The 17514-nt window shown below is 44.1% G+C and overlaps 1 protein-coding gene across 1 annotated transcript in view; it reads right to left on the bottom strand.

Annotated features, from left to right (window-relative positions):
• The window catches only part of LOC102450245 (putative oxidoreductase ZK1290.5), a 107193-nt gene that overhangs the window by 70507 nt on the left and 19172 nt on the right, over window positions 1-17514 (bottom strand). The window contains 1 exon segment of the mRNA XM_075936618.1: window positions 7919-8167. Within this exon segment, the coding sequence (XP_075792733.1) occupies window positions 7919-8167 (249 nt within the window).

Here is a 17514-nt window from a genome sequence, read left to right as displayed (position 1 = left end):
GGACCTGGGGATTACAGTAGATGAGAAGCTGGATATGAGGCAACAGTGTGCCCTGGTAGCCAAGAAGGCCAAGGGCATATTGGAGCATTGGAAGCAGATCTAGAGAAGTGATTATTCCCCTTTATTCAGCTCTGGTGAGGCCACATCCAAAATATTGTGTCCAATTCTGAGCCTCCCACTATAGAAAGGATGTGGACGCACTGGAGAGGGTCCAGCCAAGGGTGAGCAAAATGATTAGGGGGCTGGAGCACATGACCTATGAGGAGAGACTGAAGGATTTGGGTTTGTTTAGTATGAAGAAGAGAAGAGTGAGGGAGGATTTGATAGCAGCCTTCAACTTCATGAAGGGAGGTTCCAAAGAGGATGGAGAGAGGCTGTTCACAGTAGCGACGGATGGCAGAACAAGGAGCAATGGTCTCAAGTTACAGTGGGAAATGTCTAGGTTGGATATTAGGAAAAACTATTTCACTAGGAGGGTGGTGAAGCACTGAAATGGGTTACCTAGGGAGGTGGTGGAATCACCATACCTAGAGATTTTTTAAGTCTCAGCTTGACAAAGCCCTGGCTGGGTTGATTTAGTTGGGATTGGTCCTGCCTTGGGCAGGGGGCTGGACTTGATGACCTCCTGAGGTCTCTTCGAGCTCTATGATTCTAGGGGAAATGTGGCATGGTCCTGGAGGAAGGTGGTGAAGAAAAAGAATGTGCCTTCTTTCCCATAGTGCCTTGCATCCTCCCACTGTGGTTCCCGATATGGAGACCGGGGACTATATCATAGAGAATATGGATGGTTCCTGTAATGGTAGTAACGGACACTTGTTATGGGGGAATCACGTGCCGGAGGTGAGGGAGATGGTGATGGGGAGAAGGTCGGTGCCAGGGATGCTGGTGCCGAGGGCACCCATGATGGTAGCAGTGCGGAATGGATGCCCAGTCCTCACGGATATCTAGTGCCAACGCTAATCTTGGTGCCGGCAGTGCCTTAGCAGTCAGTAGAGGAATTGCGGCTTTCTTATGTTTGGCGCTCATAGATGCCTGAGAACTTGTAGGGATAGTGCTGGACGTACCCAGCTTGTCCCCCGTGCTGACTCTGCTCGCTGGAGCAGCAGGCAGACAGCTCACCTGAGATGCCGTAGTCTTACACGTTGGGGCCATCTCTGGGCACCACTCTCTGCGTTTCTGAGGCACGGTAGACTCCGGCCTTGCTGATGTTGTAGTGTCTGGGGGTTGAAGTGTCTTGTCGAAAAGGATAATTTTGAGGCACATTTCCCTATCTCTGCACGCTCTGGCTGTCAGCTTGGAGCAGTGGGTGAACATTTGCGGCACATGCGCCTCCCACAGACATTGAATACAAGCCACATGGCTTCACAGCAAAGACTGTACTTTTTAAACCTGGTGAACAAGGCATTGTGGAGGTCAGTTGAAACTTGTCCCCCCTCTTCTTTCTTCTTCTTTTTTTTTTTAAGGGGCTAAAAACCAAGAAACATTCTAACGAGGGTTTTTTTAGTTTTTGTTTTTTTAACTAGAATGGCAATGGAAACTAACTCACTAACTACTAAATTAACAACTATATCACTATTCTAACTATTCAAAGGAGAACTTCTCACAGGAAAACAAGGAGAGTTCAGGAGCTCTGTCTATGACCAGGGATGGTTGAGAGGAACTGGCGGGAGCTGGACCATGCACAACAGGCAAAGGGCACGAACGGCGCAAGGCGCTGACCGTGCATACGTAGTCTGGCTGCCTACGGCTATTGAAAATCTCCCATCTGCGGCACCGGGACGAGCCCGACACCTACAGTGGAGCACTCACGGGGACACTACTCGAAGAAGTCTTGTTTTTCTAAGGAATGTACACATTCCTACATTACATGGAATGGTTACAGAATTACTATAATTTCTAAATCAATCTGTAGTGCTGTTCTGGCCGTTGTGTAGCCCTCCTGTATTACCGCCCTCAAGATCTGGCGCTTCGAGTCTGGTAGGTGTTCCAGAAGAGGGACTAATTTGGAGTAGTTGTCAAAATCATGATTCGCGAGGGGGGCCGCGTAATTACACATTCGGAGAACTGAAGTGGCAGAATACAGTTTTCTATCTAAAATGTCTAGGCGGTAGCCTCTTTGTCACTTGCAGTAATTTTATTTTGAGCCGTCTTTGATCTTTGTTGGGCGGCGACCATAACGAGGGAATTGGGCTGGGGATGCATAAACAAAAAGTCCATACCCTTTTGGTTTATAAAGTATTTCTTGTCCGCCCTCCTGTTAGTTGGTAAGGAAGCGGCGGGAGTCTGCCATATGTCATTTGCGACTTCCAGGATAGCCTCATCGAGGGGCAGAGCCAGTTTTGATTTTTGTGAGGATTGCAAGTTCTTTAGCAAGGGGTGTTGCTTTTGCTGTACGTCCGTAGTTTGAATATCCTGAGATTGTGCAACTCTGGCAAAGAGCTCCTGAAACTGTTTGTGATCTTCCACGGGGATAGCTCCCCAGGGAAGACAGCATCGTCCGGAGATGATGATGAATGGTTGGCCGGAGACTCAGGGGTCCGTGGTTCCCTATTTGGAGTATAGTTGTTCTCATACTCATCCTGATTAGTAACTGAGACAGCGCCCTCCACAGGCACTGATGGAATCGTAGGCGAAGATGCGCGAAGTGGAGACGCTGGGCGAGTGGGTTGCGGAGATTGTGATCGCGGATATCGCGTGGTACGAGGACATCGACGGTCATCATAGTAATGATCATATCTCCGACGATGAGTCGGGGAGCGTCTGGGAGAGTAGGCTCTGGACGCATCGCATTGATGTGAATATCTCGAACATCCCGAGGACCTCGGTGATATAGATCTGTCAGAAAAACGAGATGGAGAGCGAGAATAGCAAGAATAGTGTCATTCATCGTGGTAGTGATAGTGATGGTACGACGGTGATCGCTGAGGTGATCTATGGTAGCAGTCCCTAGTGGAGACATAATGAGAAGCATGATGGTTGTCCGAGCAAATTGAAACTGGTGACCAGAGTCCCGGAGAGCACTGCGCTCGGTCAGGTGTGAGTGAAGGAGTCCAAACGCGCCTTGACTTGTTAGGAACCTCAGTCGGCACCGAACGATCAGTAGGAGAAGACGGTGCCGTTTGAATTGGTGTGGTCCTGGTCACATGGCTGCCCTGGAGATGAATCAGCGGTGCCGCGGGAGTTAACAGCTGTGCCGGTGCTGGAGGAGGCTGTGGTGCAGAGGGCTGCGCGGTGCCGTTGATCACCTGCGGTGCCTGAGTCGACGCTGTTGCTTGTGGCACCGCGGAGAGCAAGGTCTCAGCAGCCGGCACCGCGGGCATGGGTGCCGGTAGAATTGCGAGTGGCTGCGCACGCGCAGCATCAGCCGGTGCCGGGGCCACCATTGTTGGTTGTAACCTGACCGTTGGAGCCGCTGCCAGTGCCGAGTCTGCCTGCGGTCCTTTAGAAGGAGCCCGCATTGGGTCTTTTGAGCCGGCAAAAGTCGGGGCTGAGGCACTACAGCCCTTGCCCGCCTTCTCTGTCGGGTGCCTTGGCAAAGAGCCAGAGGTACCCGGTCTGTCCCGTACGCTCCTGCACTGCGGTGGCTCGGTATGTTTGTGGAGCTCCTTTTCAGGTGAACGAGGCAAGTGAGCTCCAGAGGCAGCAGGAGACAGCGTGGTCGCCTCAGACTGGAGGGCTTTGTTAAATAAAATCACCCTCAGCCACATTTCCCTATCACGCTGAGCGCAAGCTGTCAATTTCATTCAGGGAGGGAACTTCATAGGAATGTGCCCGTCCCCTAGGTATTTAACGCAGCGTGAGTGCCCATCTGAGTCGGGCATTGCCTCCTGGCATTGGGAACATTTCTTGAAGCCAGGCATTTTGTATCAGATAACAATAAAACAGTCTTCTTTTCTTTCTTTTTTTTTTTTTTTTTTCAGGCTACTAACAGAGTATAGACTAGGACGGAAACAAGGATCTCGAGAACTAACTAAGTAATAACTATTAAGAACTATTAACAACTATCCTAACTATGAACTGCCAAGTGGCAAACAGATTTCTAGGTAAAACTTCCCTTTCTCCTCAGGCCGGAGAGGGAGCGCGTCCTAGATCCGTCTGCGGCTGCGGACGGTTGAAGGAAACTGACGAGCCGGCCCGCGCTCAGCTGTAACAGCTCGAACGGCGCGAGGCAGCAGGAGCATATGCATGGGCTGGCAGGGCTCCTGCTGTGGAAGTTTCTCCGTTTTGCGGTGCCGCGATGGACCCAGCACATCAAGTGGAGCACCCTCGGGGACACAACTCAACGAAGAATCATATTGCCTGATTTTCAACTCCTACTGACGCCAAAAGGATTTATGAATATTCAGCTCCTCTAAAAGTCTGGCCCCATTTAAAAATAAAAGTTAAAATGCCTCTGCAGAGGAATATCGAGCAGCCATGAATTTTTAAATTTAAACTGAAAAAATTGTGGACTCTGTTAGCAATCCTAATAGAGTGACAAATGATTAGTGTGAGTTATGACTATGAAATCACAGCAAACGGAAAAGAGAGAATGTATATCAGCTAGATTCTGTCTGACTTTTAGGTGGTTATACAAGACACTTAAGGTCTGGGTCAAACTGCAGTCCCTGTTCTCTCTACTTACACTCCTGGAGGTACCAGTACACACCAACAATAGCAGGGAGAGATGGAACTGTCTTTGGCGCTATGGCTAGTCAGCAGCATTGGCTTGACCTTCAAAGGGAGTATGCTGCATCCCTAAAGTAGTGCAGCAGTCTGTGTGCTCCCGTGCATAGTGGGGGACTCTGGGAGACAAATGACTCTGTGTGGCAGAATACTGCTTGTGCAGTATAGGTAAGGTGTGGCTTTCTCCTGCCCTCAATGGACGGTTGTAGCTAAATGGCACAATCTTAAAAATACAAGGACTTGATCCCTTACCTCATTTATACAAGTGCAAATTAATATTCCTTGAGATGTCAAGGGAATTACTGTACACTAGTACAAACATGATGTTAAAAACAGAGGAGCAGCAAGGCAGCGATGGGGGGAGTTGAAAGGGCAAAGCAAGGAGAGTACAGTGAGAGGGGAGCACATAAAGGGCTGATGGGTGGGCAGAGGTGCCTTGTAAGTTACTGTCACCTAGCACCTTCTTGTACCCACCAGCCACCACAGCTTGCAGCATACAGCCAGTGCCAGCCTGAAATGGGCAGGATCCTATTAGCTGAAAGCCAGAAAACGATGGGGGCTGTGCTGACAAACCAGCAGGGGAAGCAGCCAGCCTTGTGTGCTGCAGCTTTTCCCCACCACCAGCCTTGTACACCCAACCCCATCATAAGCCACTGGATCTTCCCACTCACTGCTCGTATGTGGGCAGCTGGTAAGTATCTGGACAGCAGTAGGTCTAGACAGTTTTGATGTGGGCGAGATTGAAGATGTGAGACAATTTACCTGCTTTTAAGAAAAAGTCAGAATACCTGCAGGAGGGATTAAATACAGGACTATCCCTTTAAAAACAGGATGCCTGGTCATTCTACACATATGCAACAAACACAAGCTTTCTCACTCACACTCTTTCTCTCATGCCATTCCAGGAACTAGATGGTAACAGCAATTAGAATACTGCGGCCCTCTGAAAATAGGTTTTTGAATGCAACTATTCCTGGATCAATAAAGCAAAAATAATGTATCTATTGAATATTTGTACTAGCTGTGACAGTTATCAATATAATATCCAAAAAGATACAAAAAGTCTGTAATATTCAAATAAATTATCCAAAAATAATTTCCTGCTATTGGATCAAGTTTTCTCTAATCAGCATTCAGCAGCATTGCCACAGCAAGCAAAATAAGAGAGGAAATACAAAACATGAGGGGTGCGTCTAGACCGGCAAGATTTTGCGCAAAAGCAGCTGCTTTTGCACAAAAACTTGCCAGCTGTCTACACTGGCCACTTGAATTTTCGCAAGAGCAAAATGTACAAAATCAGTGCTTCTTGCGCAAATACTTTCACGCTCCCGCTCAGGGATAAGCCCTCTTGCGCAAGTATTCTTGCCATTGTAGACAGGCACCTTAATTTTTTGCGCAAGAAAGCCCGATGGCTAAAATGGCCATCGGAGCTTTCTTGCGCAAAATCACATCTATACTGGCCACGGATGCTTTTGCGCAAAAGCACTTTTTGCGCAAAAGCATCTGTGCCAATCTAGACGCTCTTTTGCGGAAATACTTTTAACTGAAAAGCTTTTCCGTTAAAAGTATTTCCGCAAATCATTCCAGTCTAGACGCAGCTGAGGAGTGGATGAGTTAAAGGGAGAGCAATGATGAAGAGAATATGTTACTTCTCAATTTAGACGGACTGCATCAAAGTGGTTTTAGAACATTTCACATTAATCTGTAGGAAGCCAGGAAGCCACTGATGGATACATTTGTACAGTTAGAACTAGAATATACTATGGATGCATAGACAGAGCCCACAATTTTTTATTGTATACTTTAAATTATTTGAATTTTCTTTTTGTTCACCTTACAACACACTCAGGGGACATACACCTAAGTCTAGCACTGAATAAGAAACTGTACAAAACCTTTGTATGTATTTTTTTTAAACAAAAGCTGTTTGTTTCTGCCTTACAGCTTATTTATTGGTGCGGATGCTGGAAGAGGAGGAGGAGCAAAGTGAAGACTTTTACTGCTACCACAGATAAGTTTGACCGTTACATTTATTTTTCCTTGGCAGTCAACACTGACATTTTGGTTTGAACGCCTACAATATAATAATCTTAGATTGTTATTTTTCATGTCCTCTCCCTTTTCATTTTCTCCCTTCATCTAGGAAAAAGAAATTGTCCCCCATGTCCCAAAAAGCTTCTAAAATATTCTTTAGTTTTATTTATTTCTGTGACATCTCCCTATTGCTATCAAAAGATAATGGGAACCTAACTAGTGTCACCCCTGCATCTTCTTCTTACCTCAAATACTATTCTATATTCTATAACTGTGGTGTCCAACACTATAGCCACATGTGGCTATTTGGCCTGTGGAGTGTGGGTAGTTCACTCAGAACTGGTTGGACACCTCGGTTCTATGACATAACCTCTCTCATAATCTCCATGTCAGTTTCTCTGATTATGCTATACTACACTATAGGTATATCACTAAGGATATAAGATCTAAGTTAAAAAGTTAACCAAAATTAAATTCCATTTAAACAGCCCCCTGGCCACGGCAGACCCAGAAAGATTGCAGCAGCTCCCCACCCACGACGGAGGGCTGCTCTAGCCTATTCGGGCCTGCCATGGCATGGGCTGCTCCAGTCCAACTGGGCTTGCCAGTTAACCAGTTACCGGTAAGCATCACCTAAATCTCATTGATTTTAGATGTCATTGACGAGCTTTTGAAAATTGTTGCCAAAATCCATGGCATCAGACAACAAGCAAGCTAGTCAAAATTTTTAAAAAAATAGTCATAATTTTAGAAACAGTTTGAAGGGTAACATTTTCAAAGGTGACCCCATACTTTGAAATTGGACATTTCAGAAATAAGCTATAATATACCATACAAGCTACCAGAAATTTACCAATGAATTATTTTAAAGTTTCTATAGCAATCTTTGTTTCCTTAACTAAAGTACTTGAACTGTTGTATTGCTGATCCCCAACTTGATTTAACAATTAATGCAATTTTACAAAATTCATTCTTTAGTTCATTCATAAAGATCGCAAAACAGCTACAATTCTAGGGCAATATTCTGTGCCATCAGTTTCATGCATGCAACCATCATGAAGAACAGCTGAGGCAAGAGGTTTGCAGACATATAACTAAAGAAAGAATTTGGCACCGATGGCCTATCTCTGATATGAAGTCCATTCTAGAAGGAATGTATTTCTCTTTCTCAACACTCACATGGGAGGCACAATAAATTAACAATACATAAACATCATACCAAGGTACTGAATGCCAAGTCTTTTGCATGATTCCAGGCAGGCTTGTTTTGTGTTTTCATAGCCATAATCATTTTGCCAGAGTTTGGTAGTTATCCAGAGGTCCTCTCGCTTCACATCACTTTCTTTGATAGCTTTCTGAAGGAGTGATTCACAGCCATATCTTTTTGCTGTATCAATATGACGAATGCCACATTTCTGCAGTGCATACACCACTGCATCATGGGAATATCCACCTTGATGGGATGTACCTAAGCAAAAGATAATAGACATGAATTGTTATTAAACTTGAACCTCTTTAATCTGGCAACACTGGGAAACAGGGTGTGTAAGATTAAAGATTTTGCTGGACCATGGAGGGCATTGCAGTGTTTGAGTGTGAGGAGGATGGGAGTGGGTGCTTTCCTGATGCCCCACTCCAAGGGGCCAATGCAGTTTCGCATCCCCCACTATTCCCAGGCTCCACTTCCTGCCACTACGGGAGTGGCAGGGAAAGGCCATAGGGGAAGTGCATTGCTTCACTGCCATTCCCCCAGCTGGGAGAGGGGGAGAGGCAGTGTGCAGAGTCACTTTCTCCTCCATACCATAGGTGTTCCTGGATTATGGAAACCCAGAGTAGGAAGGTTCAATTGTACTTAGTGAGAAACAGAATTTTGCCAGATGTTTCTGTTTGCAATTTTTGCTGTTGCAACAATTAGCATATTGGGTCAACAAATAATTATACAAAAATGAGAAATGAACGAGAGTGAATACTAAAAAAAAATACATGCTATAGGAAAACATAGGGTCTCATTCTGAGCTCACCTACATTGGTATAAATCAGGAGTAACTCCACTGAAATCTTGGCATTTCAGCAGTAAATAACTATAAAAAAGTGAGATCCAAATTGTAGGGGTAAACTGAGGCAGTCCATGGTATCTTGCTGAGAACTGAGAACTCAAATCCTAAATCATTAGGCAAGGCCTGGGAAGCATACAGACAGGCAATTACCATAACCCTGGTTCCCCTGGCAACCACATTCCAAAGGGGCCTCACTCTGATAAGGCCTGGCTGGTACCAGCCTGGCTGCGCGGTTTCTCTCACTGTCTCCTGTAATTTCAGACAAATCAGCTTGGATCCCAAGGACTGTGCCAACACAAGGAAGTAGTCATTTCGCAGAAGACATATCACAATTGCAGCAAAACAAGCTCCCATCAACATGTCCATTTTGTTTATGTTGGCTTATTTAGCTTGTTAGGAATAACTACCTGTGTTATTGATAAGATGTTTAATTGGCAATGGGCAGAGATACTGTGTAACCTTCGTAGTTCATTGGCTTATGCGCTCATCTAATTTCTGCCGCTAGACCTATCAAATCACTTCCCCTCCATCCATCTTCTGCCTATATAATCTCATGTAGGTTTTGGTTAAGTTAGTGCTCACGAGGTTAACCCCTGATGGGTATTCTACCAGCTGTGTGAACCAGTAAATCCTCTGCTTGTTTTCACCTGCATCCAGTGTGTCCGGAATTATTCCCTACACAAATCAAGCCTGTAGGATTGCATGACCTATGAGCATACGCTATCATAATTAGTTGATTCTGAAAGCAGTATCCTAAGAGAAGGACAGTGACAAGTTATATTCAGTCAGGCAAATACATATAATCCACATTCATTCTCATATGAGGTGTACTATACATATTTACATAGTGAAAATATTAACAAAAAATGAAGGTATCAGTATGTCAGTTCTTAAAAAGAATAAATTAGTTTCAGCAATTTATTGTGTAAGAGACAAATCCTACAAATTCCCACATAGCCCCGTGTCAATACTACACTGCAATACTACATGAAGAGCCATATTAATCTCTAATGTAAAAAGGTATAACTAGGGATGTTAGCTGCAGGAGTAACTGAGCTTTTCAGTTAATCCTAAAGGATATATTCAACCTCCTCCCCCCCTCCACCCCCATCGTTGCCTCTGTATCAGAGGCAGCAAGGGGGGAGAAGGGGAGATGGGAGCTAGTGCCCGTGGGGAGCCAGCTTTTAAGTAGGGATGTTAGATATCATGTACTTTAGTAATTATATAACTGCAACAATTTTTGATGGTTACACGGTTACTAAAATACTCGCCATAGGTGGAGACGGCAGCCAGTGCACTCCCGGCCCCACTCCCGGGGAACCCCTTCACCACATACTGCTGCCACTGTATCAAAGCTGGTGGAGCTGGTCCATGAGGGGAGATGGTTTAAAAATCAAGTGCTGGATCCCACCTGCCCCCCACCTTGCTGCCTCTGTGGGAGACAGCAATGGGGGGAGGCAGCTCCCCAGGAACTGGCATGCACAGGGAGCCAGCTCCTTTCACCCCCTCCTTGTTGCCTCTCTATCAGCAAGGCGGAGCTGGTCCGTGAGGTGATCCAGTTTAAAAATTGGCTCCCCACACAAACTGGCTCCTGCATGCCGCCCCTGTATCAGAGGCAGCAAGGGAGGAGTGGGGCATGTAGTCATTTGGATTAACTGATAAGCCTATGCTTATCGGTTAATCGTTTAAAATGGCTATGCACTAACAGCCCTACTTTTAAGCTGGCTCTCCATGTTTCTCAGCTCCCATAGAGCTGCCTGCTCCCCCCATGCTGCCTCCCACAGAGGCAGCACCATGGGGGGGTGGAGTAGATACACATGGGAACCCAGCTTTTAACCCGGCTCTCTACCTGTGCCGGCTTCAGCGGAGCCACCTGCCCTTCCCCTCCCCATGCTGTTGCCTCTGATGGACAGACAGCAGCATAGGGCTTAAGGGGATGGGGGGGGGGGGGCGGAGAGGGAGGCAGGAAGCCAGTATACATGGGAAGCCAGCTTCAAGCCAGCTCCCTGTGTATACCAGCTCCCATACAGCCACCTCCCACCCCACCTGCCTCCTTGCATGTAAATGTGTAATCGCAAAAATTTCAGTGGTTACACATTTACACAAATAAACAATTCTTAACTTTAACTGTAACCCCGTATAAATCTCCCAGCCAAGTTTATTTTATCAAAACACTGGTGTAAGTTACAGATGATATAGGAAATTGACATGAATGGGGTTTAAATGATAAAACTGTAATTTGCAATGCCCAAGCATTCATTGTATGTACAGGTTGAACCTCTGTGGTCCACAGGTATTGCTGGACCAGACAGCCCCAGCAGCAGAGGCTGCTGGCAGCTGGGAGCTGAGCTGGCTGGTGGGTCCAGTGGGGCAGCAGAGCCCACGGGGCACCAAAGCCCACAGCCAAACAGCAGAGCTGCTGAGGTGCTGGAGTTCGCAGGACTGACGCAGCCAAGTGGCCGGGGACAATGATGCCAGGGGGTTGGAGAGAGGAGCCCAGCAGGGTGGCTTGTGTCTCCCCTTCTCTCCCCTCCCCCCCGAGCTTCCTTGGTTTGGCAAAATCCCATGTCCAAGACCAGTCAGGTCCCGAGGGTGCCGGACCAGGGAGGTCCAACCTGTACTAAGTAAATGCATTTTACATGTTAAGAGGTTGGAATGATGAGAAGACTTAGCAGGAAAAGACATTAGCAGAAGGTCTGTCAGATAGTGATTGTGAGTATGTGGAGGGGAATTTTATCTTCTAGCCGCCTGTTAGTTGTTTTTCCTGCTAAGAGTCACTCACCCCTTCACACTCTTTTCCTAACAGCAATATTTTCTAGAATCTCTATTTGGGATATGTTCAGTCAACTCATAAAAGTGAATTTCTAAGGCTATAGCTGCTATGAAATGGTCTCAGTCCTGCAATTGATAATGGGTAAGCAGATTGCTACATGTACAGTACATGACACTTCTTCTTGGGACTCTCCATATTCACAGCAGTCTCCCCACACCAGTGGTTCCCAACCATTGTTCTGCGGACAGGTGCTGGGTTGCAAACAGCTGAATGACAGGCCGCAGCACACTGCAGAGCCAGCATGAACTGGAACTGCTTAGTCATGGCTTGCTCTGGCCCCAGGTGCTACCCCCACTGAATGATGGGGCAGCAGTAGGACTGGCGAGCCCTATCCCCGGGGGAGCCCCAGCTAGGCGGGGCAGCCAGTGGCAAAAATGGGGAAGCTGGCAAGGTCCATCCCCAGGGATCCCCAGCAGAAGCAGGGCAGCTAGTAAACCCAGTCCCCGGTGATCCCCAGTGAAGCGTGGCAGAAGTGGGGCAGCTGGCAAGCCCTGTCCCTGGGGATTTCCAGTCGGGCGGGGGAGAACCAGGGTTGAGGTGGCTGGGGAGCTCCGTCCCTGGGGGGTACCCGCAGGCTGGAACCCAAGTCCAAGCCATATAGGCTGGAAACCAGGGGCAGTGGGGCAGAAGCAAAACCTGCCACAGGAGAGGGAGTGTCCTGGGAGGCCAGTGGCAGGGACTTCCTCTGATCTGGCAAATTCCCTTATTCAGGATGGGTCAAGTCCCGAGGTGCCAGACATGGGAAGTCCAACCTTAGTAAGAGTCTGCAGGGGCTCTTACTACATTAAATATGCAGAGTTGCAGCGGGGTTAGCTCCCAGGCCAGTGCTAGCTGGGACTAAGCAGTCCTGGTTCATGTTGGCTCTGGGACTCTGCAGATTGAATATGCACATTAATTAACTATCATAATGAATGCAAATGTTTCTACGCCAGTTCACCAAAAGTTTTTGAATTAGTTTGCCAGTCTGTGGTATAAAAAATGTTGGGAACCACTGGCCTACACAATACAAATTGCAGTATCAGCCCTTATGATAACCACCTCTACAGGTTTAAAGGATTCCAGTTTGCAAAAGAATATTATTTAAGAGAGGGTGGTTTTCTCTACCCTCCAAACCTGTTCCGTTCTACACTAAACACAAAGATCCACACTTTTATAAGATTAACATACTGTTTATATAATCAATCACGAGAGAGAATTAAGGGAAATATATACCATAACAGTGTTTTACTATTCTCATCCTACTGTCTACTATTCCCAAACAGGAGAAAAGTTAGAGTCATTCACTGCCCATCCTGGTCCATAGGACTCTGGCTCTTGAAACTTTCTAAACCTCATTCTCAACCCATGGCCCACAAACCCCTGCAGCCCAATCAGCAGCCCATGTGCCATCCTCAGGGTCAAACAGGCATTATATAAACTACATGAATGCGGCACACATAACACATAGAGAACTGCTCATGCCTTCCACCATGGGAAATATGTTGAGAAACACTATTCTAAAGAACAGGTTAGGAATGAGGAGTGTTTGGGGAATTCCTATGTTGAATGAATAAAGCAAGATTCTCCTAAATTGTTGTCACAATATTTCCAAACACTATCTCAGAATGTAAGTCATGACACTGTAGCTCTCTAATTTCTCCCATTATATCATGCCAATTTTAAACAAAACATCTTTAACCTGATAGTGTACTAACTTGAGTGGAGTGAGTCGTGATTTAACCAGTGCAAATAAAATCAGAATCAGGCCCAATGAATAATATTGTACAGTTGCACAGCAAATCTTTTACTTCTTCAAATATGAAATAAAGTATTTTAAAAGAAAAAAACCACAGGGGTGGGGAGGTGGGGGTGGGGGGTTAAAAGTGCTCTTTTCTGTCCTTAAACACTGGCACTAAATATGAATGTGAGTTTGTTCACAGAAGATCCAGAAATTAATATACATTTGTTTCACATTAAAATTCACAAAGCTAAAACAAACTATGTTCATATACTAGATGCTGCAAAAGTGTAAAATGAATATATTATAAAATGAAAATGAAATAATTATATAACTGCTATAGAAAAGTTACTACTTTTTTCATAATGATCTCTTCACTTTTAATAAGGTACTATTGGCGCCAAAGAAATTAGGTTGTAACTATTGTGTCTGTTTGTGGTTGAATAGACATTTCCAAGTACAGAATGAATGAAGTTCATTCAGAGGTCTTGCACATGGGCTCAGACCCTTTTCATGCATAATGGATTCCAGAAAGAATATTTAGGACATACGAACTTTTACTTTTTTAACCCTTTTTAAGATGGGGGATTTCAGAGATTGAAGTTTGTTATTGTTTCTCTTCTAATGACAGAATGTGTAATATGTTCAGAGGAAATTAACAGTCAATGAAAAGGAATTCTTTGAATATCAAAATTAGCCATATGAGTCCTGTTACAGTAAATTTAAAAAAGTCCCTCAACAGTTACAAAGAGGAGTAAATACTATGAACAAGTAAAATCATGAAAACCAGGAATTACTGAACTGATAATGCTACTCAGAGTAGGGATTCTAGGAATTGTGAGCTTCTCACAATGTTTATATTGTTACAGTAACATGAGTGCTGTAATTCAGAGAGGCACAACTATGAGTTGAGGACAGAAGTGTAACCTTAGCTCTGAACTTTTTTCTTTATTTTTGGATTCTTTTTATTTTTATTGGTTGGCTAGACTTTTACCATTATTTGAATGTACTATCTGGATCTGGAGTTGTTTAATATCTTTATTTACTACCTGGATGAAGGAATAGAGAGCATACTGATCAAATTTGCAAATGACACAAAGCTAGTGGGGGTTGCCAACATCAATGTGAGTCAGCAATGCGAAAACACAAATACAAGGGAAGGTTGCTTTAACAGAGGCATAGTATGCAAGACACGGGAGGTGACAGTACTGCTCTATTCAGCATTGGTTAGGACTCAGCTGGAACACTATGTCCAATTTTGGTTACCAAAATATAGAAAGGATGTAGAGAAATTGGAAAGGATCCAGAGGGGAGTGACAAAGATGATCAAAGGGATGAAATACAAGCCATATGAGCAAAGGCTGAAGGAACTGGGTGTGTTTTAGTTTGGAAAAAAGGAGATTAAGGAAGGATAGGATGGCAGATATTTGAAAGGCTGCCTTAAAATAGGTAGGGAAAAAAGTTGCCTTGCCCTCTGTGGCAAAAGAGAACATGAGGCAATGGGCTGAAACTACAGCACAAAAGCTTTAGATTAAATCTCAGGAAAAACTTCCTAACTGTAAGAACAGTAGGATAATTGAACAGATGCCTCAGGAGGTTGTAGAAACTCCTTCATGTAGGTTTTCAAAAAGAGGCTTGATGGCCATCTGTCTTGGATGGTTTAGACACAAATCCTGCATCGTAGCAAGAGATTAGACTAGTTGACCCTTGTGATCTCTTCTAACTCTACGGTTCTATGATTCTTTCAAGCAATTTCTTTTTGGGGCATTTGAGGCTTACTTTGTTCTCAGATACATAACTACTTGCCACTGAGTTTGCATGTATCTATTTAAAGAAAAAAGGTGGCCCTTTGTTTTCCAAAATAAAATGAATTGATGCAAAACAAGTTTCAAATAATAATGTGCAAGACTAGATAATCATTCTACCTCTTCTTTACCCAAAAACTTCTTCATTAACACATTTGTGTTTTAGAGTCCTCTGATCAATTCAATATATTATTTAATTACATTTCATTAAGAGATAACACCAGACAAGTTTGCCTCCATTAAAGAAACCACATGCTTCAGTCATTAAAGTCTGTTCAGTTAAGTGCTAGATCTGGCAATCCAGGATCTGTGCAACACAAAAATCCAACTACACCAAGGTTTAGGTGGCTATATGAACTGTGTTTCTAATATACCTCGTAAAGGCTGAAAACAATTAAATGAGGGATAACATGCCAAAGAGCAAAAAATAAGCGACCTTTGCCTCCTCCCACTGAGAGTATGACGTCCAATACTAAGCAAGCTCTCTCTCCTCTTTCACTGGAATTTGTGGTTATTTTGTTAGAGAAGCTTTGGATCAATATTAATGCAAAAGAGAACCAAACACTTCTTTTACTCTTTGAGAACTATATTTAAAGCCAGACCGGGTGACAGACTTTGTCACCCTGGACAATGTGGGGAGAGGGCTGGGCTCCAGACTCCTCCTTAAGGGGCAGAGCATTTGGTAAAAGAGGCAGGGCTAAGGGCAGCAAGCCCTCAGCACCACCGAGACCACACCATGCCTACCCTCCCAGGCATCTCATTAGTGCTGCCCAGACCACACCTCGCAAGGCTCCAGTGGTGATTTAAAAGGCCTGGAGCTCCAGTCACTGCTGCTGCTGTGGTACCAGGTCAGAGTCCTGGATCCTTTTAAGTTGCTCCCAGGGGCAATTCCCCCTACCCTCCCGCAGTGTGCAACACTGCCTAAAGCTGTGTGTGTTAATATGAAAAATGAGCCCATTTCATATGAATCTATAACCTTTTAATATCTAAAATAATAGGGCTTGACTCTCCCTTGTGTTACTCGTTTTATTATTACTAACTTTTACATACTTGAAGTCAATAGGTCTACATACATGCGTAAGTCTTTACATGACTGTGACCACGAAAAAACAAATGTAGAACCCATAAGCATGCTAATTATTCAAACGTTATTTCTTCTAGTTTCTAATTACTCAACTACAATTAAATAATTATTCAATTATTACATCAGACAATTAAAACTGAACAGCAATATGTCTATTTTTCGTTACTTTTAACAGTGTAAAAATATGTTTAAAAGTGTAAATAAAGTTGTGATCAAACACAGACAGCCTCTTTTAACTTTCTACTACTACTGCAGAAAGTACAAACCACTAACACTTTTATTGCTATATGGTGGTTTGTTTCAGTAACAAGGTCACTTACTATGAAAGCTGCATTTAGCATCCTATAACAAGTAATTCATTGTGACTTATCTGCTTTGGAACAGCAAAGATGTTTCATATGTACCAGCTGGACTCAGAAAGTTTCATCTTGTTACAAAATTGTCACTCTGTATAATTTACACATAATAATTATATATTAATCTCGTTATCTGGCTCAAGTTATGTTCAAAATAAATCTAGCTTTTGCTCAAGTGAGGAATACATTTACAATCTGCCAGAAGTCCAAGAACACCACCTTACATACAATGGCATGAACTGGAGTAAGTGTAGTATAACTGGTAGGGAAATTGCAACAAAAAATATAAACACATTTTTTACTGCCTTCATGTGTCCCCTCCATTTCTAAACCAGCTTTAATGTACAGTTTCTATAGGCCACAAACTCCATATTATAAATGACGTAAGGCATTGATTAGATTGTGTTATAAGGACAATGCTTTGGACAGCCCTGCAGAAGTAAATCGGTTAAAAGAAAAAAAGTGCATAGCCCACACAGATGTTAAGGTATCAGAGGTATACTCAGGTGTAGCAGAAGCATAATAACCCCCCCCCCTTTTTTTTCTGAACAGAGATTCCCTTTTGTGAGGATAAAGCATTAATATACCAGTGCATTGTTCAAACTGCAAAAAAGGTGATTATACACTCACATTCCCAAATCCGCTTATGGGGCTTGCCTCTCTCATTTTCTCCTCTCTTGACTATTCTTGAATTTTGCTCTTTTTTTTTTTAAACTTTGCAGTTTTTGAATTTGAACATAAAACTATGTAACTAGTTGAGGTAAACTGTACTGAAGAAATGAGGAAGGTGTTACAACAAGATCCTGTAGTTACTTTAAGTAAGCCACATTTGGGTATTTGTATACATCTCAAATATATTCCAAAATGATGTATAGCTCCTCAAGTAGACTTTGCATCTTATTATAGACCTAAGACACTGCCAACCTCTCCGCTCCCCACAACACACATAGAGTTGTGCTCTTG

This window comes from Pelodiscus sinensis, chromosome 9 (assembly GCF_049634645.1).
Source record: "Pelodiscus sinensis isolate JC-2024 chromosome 9, ASM4963464v1, whole genome shotgun sequence".
Taxonomy (NCBI): Eukaryota; Metazoa; Chordata; order Testudines; family Trionychidae; genus Pelodiscus; species Pelodiscus sinensis.
The sequence above is the reverse complement of the archived record's forward strand: the minus strand, read 5'-3'. Positions and strand labels throughout refer to the sequence as shown.